The 18,750-nt window shown below is 37.9% G+C and overlaps 1 protein-coding gene across 4 annotated transcripts in view; it reads left to right on the forward strand.

Annotated features, from left to right (window-relative positions):
• The first annotated feature begins 588 nt into the window (after positions 1-588).
• The window catches only part of LOC143746681 (connector enhancer of kinase suppressor of ras 3-like), a 117,223-nt gene continuing 99,061 nt past the window's right edge, over positions 589-18,750 (forward strand). The window contains exon 1 of one of the 4 annotated variants that reach the window (XM_077238662.1): positions 589-878. In XM_077238662.1, coding sequence (XP_077094777.1) covers positions 827-878 — 52 coding nt within the window. In that variant the 5' untranslated portion in view covers positions 589-826. The remainder of the gene's footprint in view (positions 879-18,750) is intronic. The other 3 variants (XM_077238664.1, XM_077238663.1, XM_077238665.1) reach the window with 3 other exon arrangements.

Here is an 18,750-nt window from a genome sequence, read left to right on the forward strand (position 1 = left end):
TTATTTTGACTAAGATTACGAGGCACATGAATTTTAAAAACATGATGTGCACCGATAAAACGTTAATAAATAATCCATAAAAAATAAGAATTGGCTATTTTGATTTCACGGTGACTTTAAAGACACCTAAGTTGGACAATTAATTTAAATTAAATTGTGTCTTAATACAATAAATATTCTAATACTTTTAAAGAAAAGGTTAAAGTAAAAAGGTTGTTCCTGCCTCCACAAACATTTGATAACCAGTTTGTTTGTTTTTGTCTGAATCTTTTGTACTGCTTTAAAGTATCTTTGCAATTTTTATCTAAAGAGTTCAACAATTAAATAACCTTGGTACTTTACAAAGGAATCTCCCAAATAAATTCCTTTGGCATGATCTGAAGGATCACTATAATGATGTCATACCTGTGACTCATGCATTCCTAATTTGAAAGCTAACGATTAACTTAAAGATTATACAGCCTATTTATAAAAGCAAACTCTGGAGAAATAAGGAATAACAGTGGGCCTCCTCGGCAGTAGCAGATCTCCCTGCTGCTCCTCCTCCTTTCGGATGAGGGGAGGATCACTCTCTGAAATCCGATACATGTGCTTCCTCGTGAGTTTATCCCGATTCCCGATCGCTCAGTCCATGTGAGAGAATCGGCTGGTTCAAATGGAGATATCTTGCGAGTCGTGCTTACTACTGGATTTCTATAGGACAGACTGAAATAATGATCTCATTTCACAGTGCCGATCACACACTGGTGCTTCACGTACACGTTCTTTATTATTAATCTCCAGCTCTTGAGAAGGAGTCTACCGGCTGGACCCAAAATTTAAAGCAATGGATCCAGTAACGAGGTGGACACCAAAACAGGTTGTTGATTGGATGAGAGGTGAGTTTAAGATTTGTATTTCTTTCATAATATGTATGCTGGTGATCATTTAATTTTAATTGGTCTATCTCTCTCACTCTAGATACCCAGTGTACGAATCTAGGACGTGTGCTTTGTTTACCTGTAGTACTTTCGACGAAACTAAGATTAGTGAGTCAGCAATGTTTGAGCACCAACAAAACAAACTCCTATGTTTAAATAAACTCATAGCTCTATCGCGTGTCAGAAAAAAAAACCCCAAATACATTTATTGAAATAACATCCCGCTGTAGGCTAAGTTACTGCGCGTTTTTGATTGTGATGCACGCATGTTATGCAGGAGTATTTTACTCCCACAGTTCTTATTGTTTTAGACAGATTTATCAAACCGTTCATACTTTTCCAGAAGATAATTATACCCTGCCATGTGTGTAAATGATTGACACTTAAAAGCCTATTCTTCAGTGTTGAGAACTTGTTCATGTGTAACTGTGAATTACAGACGAAATGAATGTCAGTCAAAATCAAATCTGATCGGTGAATTCGAGTCAAGTACAGTCTTGGTATTTATTTGTCCATGTGTACGCTAATCAGGAAATTTTAATGTAATAATAATTGTGTGAAGTCATAATAATGTAAGATTCGAATGTAAATTGCACCTGTCCTTGCATGAATTGGAGTAAGAATCCACTTATAAAGTTTATTGTCTGCTAGGGTTAATTTGGAATCTGTGTGGACAGTTGATGTGACACATTCAAATGTTTAAGTATAACCTATCTGAAATTCCATTGTAAATTATAATGTATATTTGTATTATAAATTCCCAGCTTTCTTGATGTCTCAGTTTAGTTTAATGTCTCGGGTTGTAGTTTAGTTGTTCAATTGGTTCACTTAAAGTTTCCTTAAATTAAATATGTTTAGATTTTTAGACAGGCAATTTTTTTCTGGCACAACTTTTTGAATTTTACTTGGCACTTATATGGCTCAGTAAAAAAAGATATATTTTTGCATCTCAAGCTACTTAAAAATAATCATACTGGAACATTACTTTATCATTAATATTACTGTCCTAGTAATTAATGACTTAATTTGAGGGACAAAAGTTAATTTATCCTTTATCTGACAGTACTGACGGATCCTTGAGTTACAGTATTTGCTAAAGGCACAATGGTGACAGTTAAAGGATAAACCGTTGCAGGGTTTGAACCAACAACAATTGGTTACCAGGTGTGTTTAACTGCTATGCCACATGACTCTGAAATAAATTTAAACAGACTTTGAGCACATACAATGATATCGTGTAAACGGTACTATTACATTGCAAACATATATAAAAAAAAGAACAAAAGCATCAGTTCTCTGTTGAATGAAATGCCTAAGGCTTTAAAGGTTTGTAGTGGTTCACAGGGGGGCTCTTGTTTTTCAGCACTGCTTCATTTATAAATTGTTAGATTTCTTTGTGCTCACAAGAGTCAGTTATATTAAATAGATACAAAATTCAGGGAAAAGTAGCCTACCTTCTCACACATTCTTGCAAACAAACATGAACAGACAGTAAAAGTTGAATGGCAAGTCTTTGAAACTTTTGCTTGTTTGGAGTATAGGCCTATTCATGGAATGCTATGCAAAAACTGCACTTGTTGAGGGACAGCTGGGTGCCTTACATTATTTTTCAAAACTTCAGAAGCATCCAAAAAAATTCTCAAAGTTCTCAAACTATTGTAGATGAATGAGTTACAAAACCTAAATAAAGTATAAGTACTCAATGAGCTGAATTCGAAAACCTGATACATTTTCTTTATTTGTGATTTAATATTTTTTTTCAATAATATTTTTTGTAATCCCAGGGCTCCAGACTGCGACCAATTGGTCACATTTTGCGACCATTTTTCCTGCCGGTGCGACCAAATATTTATTTAGGTCGCGCTGGTGCGACCAAAACGTTGCCGAGCAGCGAATGCAAACAAAATGAAAGCAGAACGAAAATTGGCTACTCATTTATGCTTTACGGACCGTTTATTAGTTCGGACCAATAATAGACAGCGAATTGCCCCGAACTTGCCAGCCGCGGGCCGATCTCGATCTCAAATGTTAGTCTGGAGCCCTGTGAACTTAAAATAAAACTGCAGATTGTAATATCTGTACGTTGCCATTTATTATTAAAGAATTTGTCAGTATTACAGTAATTTTGGGGGACATTTAAATAATTGCTTTGCAAGCTGATTTAAGGTGTGCCCCTAAATTTTCTGTTTGCGCTCGTAAAATTTTCAGTCAGGGGCTACAGCGCTCCTAGTGAAAAAAAGTTAGTCCGGAGCCCTGAATCCAGTTTAGTTAATTCATTGCAATGATTCCACTCAAAGCAATTAATCTAATTGGGCATCACCGCTTTTCTTGCAATTTTTTATAAACGCACGAGCTATAAAGTTGATGTCAGTATTGTATAATACGTGTAATATTTAAAGTGTTGAGTCATATTGACTTGATTTATGCTGTTCTTGCATCATTTTTTAAAATTGAAAGGTCCAAACCCCATTAATTTAATTACATGAAAAAACATCCATCAGAAATTCTGTTTTGACGTGGGTGTGTAGGCTATATGATAACAGACTTCTCATTTTTTTAGGAATTAGTCCTAACTAGGGTAGTCGTTCAAGGTCTACACTGATTTTGACCAGTTATCCAAGATGCTGATTATTGTATTGTATTTTCCCAAACTAGGGCTGTGTATTGGCAACAAAGTCACGATACGATATGTAACCCAATACAGAGGCCACGATATGAAGTATATCAAGAAGTGGGTATGCATTGAATTTCTCCTCAGCAGAATTTAGTATAACCGCTGTTATTAAACACTGCATAGGGCCATTGCAAACTATAGGAAGAGCAGATAGTTCCCCTCCTCATTATGAAGAGCACTGTAACAATATAGTTAATTGCGTAGGTTTCATATTAACATTGAGCAATCCCCACCAGATGATGATGATAATAATAATAATAATAATAATAATTCAATTTAGATAAATTCGCTTTTCCTTCACTGTAGCTCACAAACACACATTCAGACAGTCACTCGCACAGATTGTGCTGCATGCACAGAAACATTCAGCAAGACAGAAAGTTCTCAATGCGGCCATGCAATTTTTATCACTTAAATAGCTTCACACCTGGACTCAACAAGGAGTTGGTAAAATCACTGTTTTTGAAGCAATTAAAGTCACCGCTTTACTGTTAATAGAGAAATGCTGCTACAGAATTCATTCATCTCTTTCTCTTTCTCAGGCCCATAAATGAATACAGACTTGATGTTTCACACTTTTCTGTTAATAGAATATCAAACTGGAGATCGCTAAACTGCAAGCTTACCGGTATTTTTAGAAAGCCAGTGCTTGCACATGGTTGCCAGGTTGAGGAAAACAAGTACAAAAACACTTAGCAGATATTTCGGTTTTGCGCAAGTGTGAATCTCTGATTACATCTCTTAATAGCAGGCAACCCCAGTTCTAGCCTTTATATTATATTCTATTAATTAATTTCAGCACATTTCCTCACAGTTTTAAACACAGTTATTGTATTGAAATTAAGCGCAGTCTACTGCTGCTGAATCCATACAGAAGCAGCTGTATTCTTACTCGTATCGACAAGTAGTAGCCTATGTTACGATACATTGTTGTATCGATGTATCGAACACAGCCCTATCCCTAACCTTGCCCTTTTCCCACCTCAATTGCAGCAGATATGTTTTGCAGTACAACATAAGCACTATAAGTACATTCTACCTTTTTTGAAGTAAGTACATTGTAGTTAAGGACAGCTAATAAAGGGGGACAAATTAATTTTGGTGCTGAAATTATACACTGCAATGTTGCTAAATGCTAAACGTAGAAAATGTTTTTTTGTTTTTCTGTTGTAGCAGAAATGCAATCATGTGACTGCATAAACTTCTAAAAGTTTCTGAGCCATATGTTTATATTGTTTTTTTTATGGATGTCATTATTAAAGGGGAACTTCTGACAATGATGTCATTGTCAAAAAAGCCTCTGTTTGGTAATATTTTTGTGGATTTCCACTAAGGCATGACATCTAATAGATGTGTCAGTCATATCCTTTTAACATTTAAGATACTTCCACCTGGTCATGGTTGAAATGTTTTAATATTAATATTTTCTTTGCTGTAAGTATGATTACTTTTTCACAGACTACACAGTTATCATGCTAACCATGCAACACCACATCACTCTACAGTGACTATTTCAAATATTGCCATATCTGTAAGCTTGAATGACAACAATATATTAGTTGAAGAAAATTTTGTTCCAGGGCTACATGTGATGAGGAGCCACTAAACCAACAAGTGTACCTTTTCCGTAGGTTCTGTAAATTATATTAAATCCAATGGTTTCCATCCATGTAACCACAACACCATATGTCAACCTTTAGATCTTGTTATCGCCATATGGCATCTTCATGAGATTCTCGTAAATATTTAATGGAGACTCTCTGTTGAAGTTTAAATGGAAGAGGTGCCTGGTATTTCCTGTTCTCTTCTTTAATTTTATGGGACTGCATTTTTGTAGCATGCAGTATAGAACTGTTTTGTTTTTCTTAAAGACAACGCAGTGTTGCAGACAAACAAAAAGGAATACAATACAAAATTTTATGTCATTGATCTTTTCTGAGACATTTCAGAACACTCCACTCCATTTCCACTAGAGAGCTTTGATCCCACTTTGACAATCCGTTGATATTTGCATGAATCCATGCTCAGTTTATAACAGCACTGAGGTGACAAGGCGTGATCCTGCTGGCTTTTGCATTCAGAACTGAGCAACCCAATGCAAATCTCCCAGATCACAGTAGCTTAGTAGAGCCAGAATAAGAGCAGTGATCTCTACAAACACGTAGCTTAACTCAACATGGGAAATGCAACCTCAGGTAGCACATCACACACAGTTCACTGCCCCTCCATGAGTGCCTAGCCAGGCAGAAAGTTGGACGGGACACTGTGGGCTCATTGCTGCAAAAGGCCTAATCCTCATGAACAAAGGGAATGCCTATTAAACACACAAGTTCGTCGATGAAAGGTATAGAAATAAGCTCTAGGCAAAGTTAGATTTTGATGATCATCTTATATTCTTGTTTAGAGTATCTCTTTATTTTGTGGAAACTTGGTGTTTATGAACATGTGTCATGTGTTATTCACTCTCATGTCATTCCAAATCCTATGAGACTTTTGATCTTATCTTTGAAATACAAATTAAGATATTTTAAGGAAACCCGAGAGATTTCAGTCCTTCCATTGGAAGTCCATTGTACCAAAGCTTTGGGTTTCACTTTATTTTGATAGTCCCTTTAACACATTCTATTGACTATAAGTAACATTGCACCTGCATGTCTACTAACTCTCATTAGAGCGTTATTAGAGTTTTAGAAGACTGGTAGGGTTCGGGTTAGAATAAGTTGACATGTACTTGCAAAGTTACTTATAGTCAGTAGAAAGTCTGTTGGAGGAGCATCACAATAAAGAGTTAGCAGATATTAAGCAGACAGTTTACTAATACTGTAATGAGAGTACGCATGTAGTTGCAAAGTTACTTCTAGTCAACAGAATGTTCAAAAGGGACCATCAAAATAAAGTGTTACCAAACTTTGAATCCATATGAAGTCTAGCAGTTTTATCCAAGACATTGTCATTTTATATGAAAACCTTTAATTTAGGATGTCATGTATACATTGATAAATGCACTCTATTAATTTGCTAAAAGAATCTTGACTTGCGAAAACAAACCTAATTGGTTCTTGGGCGTTAAGCAAGCATGTTTGAGCTTCCACAAGAACCAATGTGGCTTGTTCTTGCATTTCTATAGTTAGGAATGTTGCCTCTAAAGGGTTGCAAAGTGTCAGTTCTCCTTGAAGAGGAGTCTGCTATAGAACAATAGTAGTGAAAACAGCAGTTAAGAAAGCATCTGATCATAGCCATGTGGATATGTTTGTATAAGCTCTGCAATTCGACACTCCAGTCAAGTCACGTCACGTTAAATTATATAGCACTTTATGCAATAGATTGCTTTAAACCATCATCTTTAGTATTAAAGGTGCTCTAAGCGATGTCGAGTGACGTCACTTCTTATTGACGTTTAAAGTATTGTCAAACAAAACGGAGGCCAACTAGACCCTCCCTCCTCCTCATCCGCGCACTAACCCCCCAAACCCCAACCCCAAATCCTTCTTTACGGTTATTGGCTGGAACAGGTTGTTATGTTTCGTGGTGCGGGTTAGCCCAGTTTGTTTTTGTTGCCGTTTGTGGACCCTGGAGTGTCTGCAGAGACTGCATTTTTTTACAGTGTGTTCAGGGGACAGTCAGCTAGCGGATAGGAGATGTTTGCTGTATGTGACAAAAATGTTTTGGCCTAAAAAACACATGACATCGCTTAGAGCACCTTTAAACATGAAATGTCAGTGTCTCATTAATCTAGAATTACTTTAATTACTACTATTATTGCTACTTAGGGTCGGGTACCGAAACGCGGTGCCAATAGAGAACCGGTTCCGACGTAAACGGTAGTAACCAGACCGAATAAGAACGAAAATTTCAGTGCCTGATTTCGGTGCCTGACTCTCTGTGTCATGAGGTGCACACACGCAAGGTCTCTCGCTCTCTCCCTCTCCTTCTCCGCCGTGCGCACACTATACGGTTTGGAGCACAGCCTGTTCTGTCTCGCATGCGCGCTCTTGCTCACTCGCTCTAGATTCCGGGAGATTTTAACTAATTTGCGGGCATCAGGAAGCGTTATCACTATGCGGGAAACTCCCGGAACGTCTGCTGATAGCGAGGGGATTAATGATGCCGAAGACAAAACGCTCCAAGGTTTGGCGGAATTTCACGTGTAAAATTACGCGTCAGAACGCCCTCTCTGTGCCGATTGTCTGAAGCCCATATAGAATTGGAACGAAATACCAAACTCGCCAAGCTAAGCGCTGCCGTAACTAGTACAACGACCAGATAACTTACATGACTGGTTCAAACAGACAAAACATGGGAACCTGGAGCCATGTCGAGATTAGATTACCCTGGTAGTAATCTCTATTAATCTCCAGTATTATTACATTGTTTGATACAATATTGTTTTATTTGATATTATGTAAATGTGAATTTTTATTTTATATTTGTTTATTTTTTATTACCTTAGTTACTTGTATTTATATTGTTTAAAGATTTAAGTTAATATTGTGTCCAGTTTGGCCCTGTAAATAAAAGGGTATTATTTTTTGACAAAGTGTGTGTGGTTTTGTTTTCTTAATACCGTTTTAAGAACCGTTTAAGCACCAGAACCGTTTAAAAAATACCGAGTAGGTACTGGTATGGGATAAAACCCAACCGATACCCAACCCTATTGCTACTGTTTAGTAACGTCTGACCTCGACAGACTGAATAAAGAAATTAACCTGGAAAGATTTCCATATCAAAGAAGGCGAGCCTCAGAGCCACACCTACATATTACGTATTCACTACGGACCAATGGTAGTTCAAAGGATATTACCAGCTGGAGTAAACTTTTCCGGAAAGTTTTCTTTGCTGTTTCAAACTCCCAGAACAAACTCAAAACGAGTTCCATCCTGATTTTTTTTTTCGAAAGGACGTGTCAGTTCAATTCAACTAGTACAATTCCTCGATTTTTACTTTTCCTCAGCAAGTCACACAATTTGTGGTATCATTCATGTCTGTAGCACAAATGGCATGAGCAATAGAAATAGAATGCATAAATATTAAATCAGTAGATTATAAGAATTATTTTAGTATAATTATACTAATATAACAATTATACTAATCAGAGAACAGTTTTTTGTTTTTTTTAATGTTCACTTCAGATTTACAGTGCTTCTGTTCCTCTGGTGTGTTTCCACTGCCCGCAATAACACAAAAGAATTGGGCCTCCTATTGCACAGTTTAAAGGTCACATTATAATACCCCTCATCCAGCACCTGCAATTCGGTAAACAGAGGAAGGGTGTTACTGCATGCACAGACAAAGAGCCTGAACTATATCAGGGCATCATGGGAAATCCTGCTCTCGCCTTCTCTAAAAAACATCCCTTTATTTATAGGGTCTTTGTTCATTGCACACTTGCGCATTATGATTCTAATGCCAGGATCAAGACATGGTTAAAAATGATTTGCTTTTTATTTAAACAGCTTTTATTAAGGATAAGTCAACATGCATATTGCAGAAAGACCAGTCCAACATGTCATATTCACAATAAATGCATTTAGATGCTTGACATCTCCTGTGCATCAGTCAGAGGGATTTGTGTTTGTGTGAGATTGAGAGTAACAGCATCACAGGGTTTAGTCATTGACTGAGAAGAGCTTGGTGCATGTGACTCATCTACAGCAGTAACTTTCACATGCTTTGAAAGACATCAGTCATATCATTTGTCCATTCTTTCAGTATTCATTCGGGATCTATTCAGACTTCCATACCATATTGATTTACTATATTTTTACAGATTTTACAGTTGTAGTTAACTTTCACAACTTCAGTGAAATTGAATATGTCCGCAGAGTGCTTTATTTATGCCCTACAATTGATTAGTAAATGAAGACATCTTTCCTTTGTTACATTGTTGTCTAAATACATTTTTATGTCATTTTTTTCATGGGAGAGAGCTAAAAGAACAGACATGTCAGATCAAAGCACTTAAAGAGTACCACATGCTTTTTTACATTTTCAACATTCTTCTGTGTGTAATGTTTGCGTTTGAGCATGAAAAAGGCCTGAAAAGTTACAAAGCACAAAGTCCCTCCAAATTGAGTTTTTCATATAAGTGCGCTCTGTTCTGAACTCCCTGAAACGCTTTCTTTGCAGTCTTGAGTTTTTATTATTTTTATTTTTTTGTGGTTTTCATCTGCATTTAGGGAAACGAACACAACACAATATTCCTCGTTTAAATAATCCCCCCCCCCCCCCCCCCCCAAGGCATACGCAAAATAGAGGGGGTGAGGCCTGGTTGTGTTGTATTAGTAGTGTGTTGAAACTCGCGGTTTTGGTAAGGGGTGGGAGATTTCCCCAACACGCTTGAAGTGGTTGACCATTCACAACACACTGTGCTTTTCAGAAGGAGGGGCTTTATAGAGTCTAAACAGTGTGTGTTTCCCATGCAACGACGTAACTTGCTGCTTTACTACCATAGCTACGATGCATCGTTGAAGAAGTCAACTAGCCAGTCACGACTGTTTCCCAAAACTGTATCGTCCCAAATTGGTCGTTCAACCACTTTGGTTAATGAATTCACACTTGTGGTGGAATAATAATAACTACTTTTAATGATTCTGTTTGGGATTGAATTAATGCTAGATGTTTTGCTATAAATTATGGGCATGGCATCTGAGGTCTAATTCTCATTTTTCTCAGTTATTTTGCTTTATTTCCAGATTCAGTCACAGGCATGTTCTTACCTAGTAGAGCATGCTCGCACATGCGCACTCTTCAAAAACGGTGCTTAAAATCTCTTGACAAACTAAAAGACTTAAATGACATTTGTATGTATTCTAAATAAAATATATAGATTGTACTGTATGTCATCTTGCTTATTTGGCTCAAGATAATGTTTTATTGAGTCCACGTGTCGTGTAAACAAGAAACGATGCTTCTAACCACAGCTTGAGAGCTGTCATTCCAACCACACAACTTTGCTATGCTGTTTGCGAAAGTTTGTTGGGACTATGGTTTCGGGAAACACCGACTCGTTGAACTATGATAATAACGACGGAACTTGCGACCATAGTTGGCTAACGATGCTTTTGGGAAAACGCATGAATAATGCCCGACATTATTCATACCCCTGGCAAATTCTGACTTAAAATTACTTTTATTCAACCAGAAAGTTTTTTCTTGATTATAAATGACACAGGCGTCTCCCAGAAGATAATAAGGCGATGTACAAAAGGCATCATTGTGGAAAAAATGATTACTCAGCTTTTATTTACATTTGAACAAAAAGTGGCATGTCCAAAATTATTCATACCCATCTCAATAATCAATAGAAAAGCCTTTATTGGCTATTACAGCAATCAAACGCTTCCTATTGCTGACCAGCTTTTTGCATGTCTCCTCCACTGGTATTTTTGCCCATTCATCTTTAGCGATGAGCTCCAACTCTTTCAGGTTGGAGGGTCTCCTTGCCATCACCCTGATCTTTAGCTCCCGCCACATATTCTCAATGGGATTTAAGTCAGGACTCTGGCTGGGCCACTGCAAAACGTTAATGTTTTTGTCTGCTAACCATTTCTTCACTTTTGCTGTGTGTTTTGGGTTGTTGTCGTGCTGAAATGTCCACTGGTCCCCACGGCCAAGTTTCTCTGCAGACTGCCTGATGTTGTTGAGAATTTTGATGTATTGCTCCTTTTTCATGGTGCCGTTTACTGTGATGAGGTTCCCTGGTCCACCGGCTGAAAAACAACCCCAAAACGTGAGGTTCCCACCACCATATTTGACAGTGGGGATGGTGTTCTTAGGGTTGAAGGCTTCTCCAAACAATTAAATTTTTGTTTCATCTGACCACAAAAACAGAACACCAGAAGTCTTCTTCTTTGTCCAGATGAGCATTTGCAAAGGCCAAGCGGGCTTTTGTGTGCCTTATCTGGAGAAGTGGTGTCCTCCTTGGTCTGCGTCCGTTGAACCCAGCGATGTGCAATGTTCGTTGGACTGTCTGCCTTGAGATGTTGCCACCAGCAGAGCCCAGATTCATCAGGATGGCCTTGGTGGTGATCCTTGGATTCTTTTTTTACCTCTCGCAATATCCTCCTGGCCAGCACAGGTGTCACTTTTGGCTTCCGAAGACATCCTCTGAGATTTTTCATAGTGTGGAACGTCTTGTATTTTTTAATTATACTTTGCACTGTAGCCACTGGAACTTCAAAACATTTAGATATGGTCTTATAGCCCTTTCCTGACTTGTGAGCAGCCACAATGCGCAGCCGCAGGTCCTCAGTGAACTCCTTTGTCTTAGCCATGACTGTCCACAAACCAACAGCAGAGAGCTTCTGTTTTTCACCTGTTGAGTTGATTAAAAAGTTGTTCCTAATGAATCAGGGTAATTAGGATGCTTTAGAACAGCTTGGACTATTTGGAATGGTATACATCTTTGGATTTTTCCATAGACTGTGACAGTTTGCAAAGGGTATGAATAATTTTGTGTTATTCATACCCTTATTACAGTGTGTGTGTGTGTGTGTATATATATATATATATATATATATACACTCACCTAAAGGATTATTAGGAACACCTGTTTAATTTCTCATTAATGCAATTATCTAATCAACCAATACCATGGCAGTTGCTTCAATGCATTTAGGGGTGTGGTCCTGGTCAAGACAATCTCCTGAACTCCAAACTGAATGTCAGAATGGGAAAGAAAGGTGATTTAAGCAATTTTGAGCGTGGCATGGTTGTTGATGCCAGGCGGCCCGGTCTGAGTATTTCACAATCTGCTCAGTTACTGGGATTTATACGCACAACCATTTCTAGGGTTTACAAAGAATGGTGTGAAAAGGGAAAAACATCCAGTATGCGGCAGTCCTGTGGGCGAAAATGCCTTGTTGATGCTAGAGGTCAGAGGAGAATGGGCCGACTGATAGAAGAGCAACTTTGACTGAAATAACCACTCGTTACAACCGAGGTATGCAGCAAAGCATTTGTGAAGCCACAACACGCACAACCTTGAGGCGGATGGGCTACAACAGCAGAAGATCCCACCGGGTACCACTCATCTCCACTACAAATAGGAAAAAGAGGCTACAATTTGCAAGAGCTCACCAAAATTGGACAGTTGAAGACTGGAAAAATGTTGCCTGGTCTGATGAGTCTCGATTTCTGTTTAGATGGTAGAGTCAGAATTTGGCGTAAACAGAATGAGAACATGGATCCATCATGCCTTGTTACCACTGTGCAGGCTGGTGGTGGTGGTGTAATGGTGTGGGGGATGTTTTCTTGGCACATTTTAGGCCCCTTAGTGCCAATTGGGCATCGTTTAAATGCCACGGCCTACCTGAGCATTGTTTCTGACCATGTCCATCCCTTTTATCGCCACCATGTAGCCATCCTCTGATGGCTACTTCCAGCAGTATAATGCACCATGTCACAAAGCTCGAATCATTTCAAATTGGTTTCTTGAACATGACAATGAGTTCACTGTACTAAAATGGCCTCCACAGTCACCAGATCTCAACCCAATAGAGCATCTTTGGGATGTGGTGGAACGGGAGCTTCGTGCCCTGGATTTGCATCCCACAAATCTCCAACTGCAAGATGCTATCCTATCAATATGGGCCAACATTTCTAAAGAATGCTTTCAGCACCTTGTTGAATCAATGCCACATAGAATTAGGCAGTTCTGAAGGCGAAAGGGGGTCAAATACAGTATTAGTATGGTGTTCCTAATAATCCTTTAGGTGAGTGTATATTATTTAATTAATTAATTTATTTATTTATGTATTTAAGAATATATACACGCATATATTATGTAAACACAAACTTTTATGTTAGATGTGATTAATCATTTTGACAGCACTACATTAAAAATAATTCTAGAGCCCAAAAACAAAATCAAGACTTTGTAAAAGTCCAGAATATTGCCTCTTTAATTAACACATACATATATATTAATAAATTACAAAAAAAAAAATTGTATTTTGGTCATATTGCGTGACCTAGTGACCTTTTTATAAATCAGTGTGATGTGTCTAAGAAGAATGAAAATGTTGCTGGCAAAACTGTAGCGTGAGAAAACTGTGATGATCCATCTAAATTCAAACCATTTTAATAATAAAAAAAAAAGTGTTACAAAAATATTTGCAAGTGGAATATGAAAATCTTAAGTGCTTGAAATATGCTGAAAATGGAAACAGGCAATCTGCGAAAGTTAATAATGAAAATTTGCAGTCTGTATTTTGTTAAAGCACTTGATGAATTCTCCTTTATTTTGTTACCAACACATTTCCTGTGGATCGAGTTTGCAGAAGGTCAACAAATGGACGTGTGGTCACATGCACATTCAGTTATGTCGTGTCTAGGGCTGTAATCTCCCAGTCGACTAGTCGATTTATTGGTCGATACGTTCTGGCTCGACCAGAATTCTGATTGGTCGATTTTTTGCCTTGTTAATTTCATCAGGTGGAAAGCACTAATTGCTAATGGCGGTGTTTTCAGAGCAGGTAACAGTCTGTCTTCAGAACACCCCCCATGTTTTCACTTTTTTGGATTAGCCCAACAGATTGAAGAAAGTAGCTACTAGAAGGCCTTGGTCTGGTGGTTTACTGAATATTTATTTAATTGTGAGCGTTTCAATTACAGTCAGTCCTCCTTTACCATGTCAAAGACATCGGCATTGTGGCAGCATTTTACAAAAATAGATAACGGAAAAAAAGTCGAATGCAAAGTTTGCAAGCAACAGTTTGAATATCACAGCTCGACTACAAACATGGCATATCACATAAAAACAGTAAGCTAACTTGTCTGCGTTAGGGTGCCCCGTCTGTTTTGAGTAGGCTATATAAACATAACAGAATTGGCATATTTCAATGTTTTATGACGATAGCATCCCCCAGACACACCCAGACCACGCTGGATGTTAAGCCTCCTCTATCATCCAAACGCAAAAATAATATCACAGAAGGAATTGTCGACTCTTTTTTTTATTTTTATTAAAGTGGACCTGCCTTGTGTGTTTGAGAGTAAAAGCTTTAAGTTAATAGTCTATTAGTTTCTCAGCCGCGAAGCTGAGCTTCAGCCTCGCTCTGTGCGAGCTGCGAGGACATGAAATTATAGTGTCTGTCAGTTATTATAACATATGACAAAAACAATTGTCTAAATTATGTTACATATTTCTCAAAAGTTCTTGTGCTAATATCACTAGTTGACAGTACTATTTTCGGAAATCATAGGCTATGATATTGCGCAGGTGCACGTGATGCAACGCCGAGAGAGTGTGTCATTTCAGTGCAAAATAATTAGGTCAAAAACTATTTAATATACTGCAAATAGCCTACTAGTTTTTAATGTTTATTTATAATTAATTTAGGCGGACAAGGCTACCAAGTACTGCGCAGATAATTAATCTAACGTGTTTTTATCTAACACCCCCCTACCATCCAACCCCAACAACCCCCCAGTCCATTTTTAGTCGAAATTTCAGGACTTCAGTCGACCAAGATTTTCTTTGGTTGATTACAGCCAAGTCAAGTCATCCTCATTTATATAGCGCTTTTAACAATGTAGATTGTTTCAAAGCAGCTTTACAGAGATAAAGATATAATTTAAGGTAACCGAGATTGGTTTGGTTTTATAGTGGCTCTTGAAAAATGTTTTTTCCAGCTAAAGTTAGTTTTGATTGATTCACTTCCGTCTAAATGATCATTTGTTATTAAATCAGGGGCCGCTAAGACGACACCGTTCTCTCTAAACAGACTTTAAACGTGAACCTGTGATAGACGCTGATGGCGTTCACATGCGCATTAAGAATTGATTCTATAGTTATGTGCGTTTGAATATATGTGCGCAGGTTTGTAATTCCTTACAAACCATGCCTAAACAAACTACTTGTCTATAAATTCTGATACAGAATTTTTATTTTATCTTATCACTTTGGGTAGGTACGCGAACCGAAAAATTCCACAACGCTTTATCTGTAGAGTGGTATAGGGATCTTCCATAGGTAGAGGCTAGTTGGCTCTTCAGCACTACATTGTCATCAGGTCCAGGCGAAAGCCTTTCGTCAGATCTGGAAACGGCCTGGATCCAGCAGGCCGCGGGAAAACCTCGGGATAAACAAAGACACTAAAATTAGCGTAGATGCCATTCTTCTTATGATGTAACGAGTACATCAGGATTTGAGGGAAGTGTTCCCAGTTCCGGCTGATCTAATCTAAGCAGCCTAATATTGAATTATAGAAGTCTATAGAGTGTTATGTGAATGCTAGGTCAAAGAGATGTGTTTTTAGTCTAGCTTTGAACTGACAGACTGTGTCTGCTTCCCGGACAATGTTAGGAAGATTGTTCCAAAGTTTTGGTGCTAAATAGGAAAAGGATCTACCGCCAGCAGTCGATTTATATATTCTAGGCATTATCAACTGGCCGGAGTTTTGAGATCGCAATAGACGTGAAGGACTATAATGCGTTAAGAGCTCGCTCAAGTACTGGGGAGCTAAACCATTTAGTGAAGTAAGTAATCAGCAATATTTTAAAATTTATACGATGTTTAATAGGGAGCCAATGCAGTGTTGACAGAACCTGGCTAATATGGTCGTACTTCCTGGTTCTGGTAAGAACTCTAGCGGCTGCGTTTTGAACTAGCTGTAGTTTGTTTATTAAGCGTGCAGGACAACCACCCAGTAGAGCATTACAATAATCTAGCCTTGATGTCATGAACGCATGAACTAGTTGTTCCGCATTTGTCAATGAGAGCATATGACGTAATTTAGATATATTTTTAAGATGGAAAAATGCGGTTTTACAGACACTAGACATGTGACTTTCAAATGAAAGATTGGTATCAAAGAGCACACCCAGGTTCCTAACTGACGACGAAGACTTAACAGAGCAGCCATCAAGTGTTAGACGGTATTTTAGGTTATTACGTGTGGAAGTTTTTTGTCCAATAATTAGAAGCTCTGTTTTTTTTCTGATAATTTTGTGAATTGGTGAGTTTCGTTTGGAAGAAATATAGAGCTGAGTATCATCAGCATAACAGTGAAAGCTAATTCCATGTTTCCTAATGATATCTCCTAAAGGTAGCATGTACAGAGTGAACAGCAAAGGTCCTAGTACTGAGCCTTGTGGTACGCCATACTGAACTTGTGATCGATAAGACATCTCTTCATTTACTGCTACAAACTGATAGCGGTCAGATAAATATGATTTAAACCATGCTAGTGCAATTCCACTAATGCCAACATAGTTTTCTAGTCTATTTAAGAGAATGTTGTGGTCAATGGTGTCAAATGCAGCACTAAGATCAAGTAACACTAATAGAGAGATACAACCACGATCGGATGATAAAAGCAAATCATTTGTGACTTTAATGAGAGCAGTCTCAGTGCTATGGTGCGGTCTAAATCCTGACTGGAAATCCTTGCAGATACCATTTCTTTTAAGAAAGGAACACAGTTGTTGAGGATACTGCCTTTTCTAGTGTCTTTGACAGAAAAGTTAGATTTGAGATCGGCCTGTAATTGACTAATTCTGTAGGATCAAGTTGCGTTTTTTTAACAAGCGGTTTAATCATAGCCAGCTTAAAGGTTTTTGGTACGTATCCTAGAGACAAAGATGAATTAATGATGTTAAGGCGAGACACGGCAGGCAAAAACATCGTTTTTTTTTCACTGGTCAATTTTGAGATTTTGGGATATTTGTCTTCAATAACATGTCTTCTTTCAGACTTGTGGTGAAAAAAAGTCCAAAATACACATTTAGGTCTTGATTCTACTACACGTTGTCCGTTTGCGTCTGTAGATTTCTCATAAATTCATCAAAAGTTGTCGTTATAAATCATCCCTCTGCTCCACGATCGCGATCTGCACCCTGTCATCACACACACCGTTAGAAAGCTCGCTCTCTGCTGTACAGTACTGCCGGATCCAAATATGGTCATTTCCTTTTTATCAGCAACCAATCGTGAAAGTAAAAGGGGGGATTTTACTCTAAATGCGCAATCTCATTGGCTGATGCTAAATCTTTAAAGCCCGTTTTCTCAAAATGACTGTTCTCTCTCACTCCAAGTCCGAAATCTCCAGTTCAGTAGCACCTATATACACCAAACTTTCCAGTCTAGTACCTAGTTATATTATGCAGACATTTACAGAGGGATTTGTAAATATATTATTCCTAGCCTGATTTATATAGCATTTTATTCCAAAAAACATGGCGAAAATCATCTTTTTAATGCTATTGGCAGTATATTCTGATTTACAGGATAACAAAAGTAGATATCCATAAATCCCTCTGTAATTTTTTCCCCATCTAATATGTAAACACAATGAAAAAATAATCTTGAACCTGTCTTTGTCCAATACTCAGATTTCGTTTTTTAAAATGTATGCAAAATAGCGCATATTTAATTAGACAATGCCTCATTTGCATATTTAAACATTAAATTACAGAAAACTTGAAATACATTTTTTTCTAATATTAATGTAGGTAATCAACTGGCAAAGTTTCATGGTGATATCTGATAGTTAAAAAAATTACCCTATTCACCTGTAGTGTCTCGCCTTAAGAAGAGGATCTATGACTTCTGGAAGCATCTCTTTCAGTAGTTTAGTCGGTATAGGGTCTAACATACAGTTAGGTCCATATATATTTGGACACAGGCACAATTTTTCTTTTTTTCAGGTATTTACCAACACATATTCAAGCTATAGTTATTTAATGGATATGGGCTGAAAGTGCACACTCTCAGGTTTAAATTGAGGGTATTTACATCCAAATTGGAGGAAGGGTTTAGGAATTACAGCTCTTGAGAGAGCCAATACCCCCCCTTTTTAAGGGACCAAAAGTAATTGGACAATTGAATCAAAAGCGATTTCATGGACAGGTGTGGGCTATTCCTTCGTTATTTCTTTATCAATTAAACAGGTAAAAGGTCTGGAGTTGATTCTAAGTGTGGTATTTGCATTTGGAGTATATTGCTGTGAACATACATCATGCGTTCAAAGGAACTCTCCATGCAAGTAAAACAGGCCATCATTAGGCTTCAAAAACAAAATAAATCCATCCGAGAGATAGCAGGAATATTAGGAGTGGCCAAATCAACAGTTTGGTACATTCTGAGAAAAAAAGAATCCACTGGTGAGCTCAGCAACATAAAAAGGCCTGGACGTCCACGGAAAACAACAGTGG

This window comes from Siphateles boraxobius, unplaced genomic scaffold, assembly GCF_051911475.1.
Source record: "Siphateles boraxobius isolate OS27281-9 unplaced genomic scaffold, OSU_SipBor_1 22, whole genome shotgun sequence".
Taxonomy (NCBI): Eukaryota; Metazoa; Chordata; class Actinopteri; order Cypriniformes; family Leuciscidae; genus Siphateles; species Siphateles boraxobius.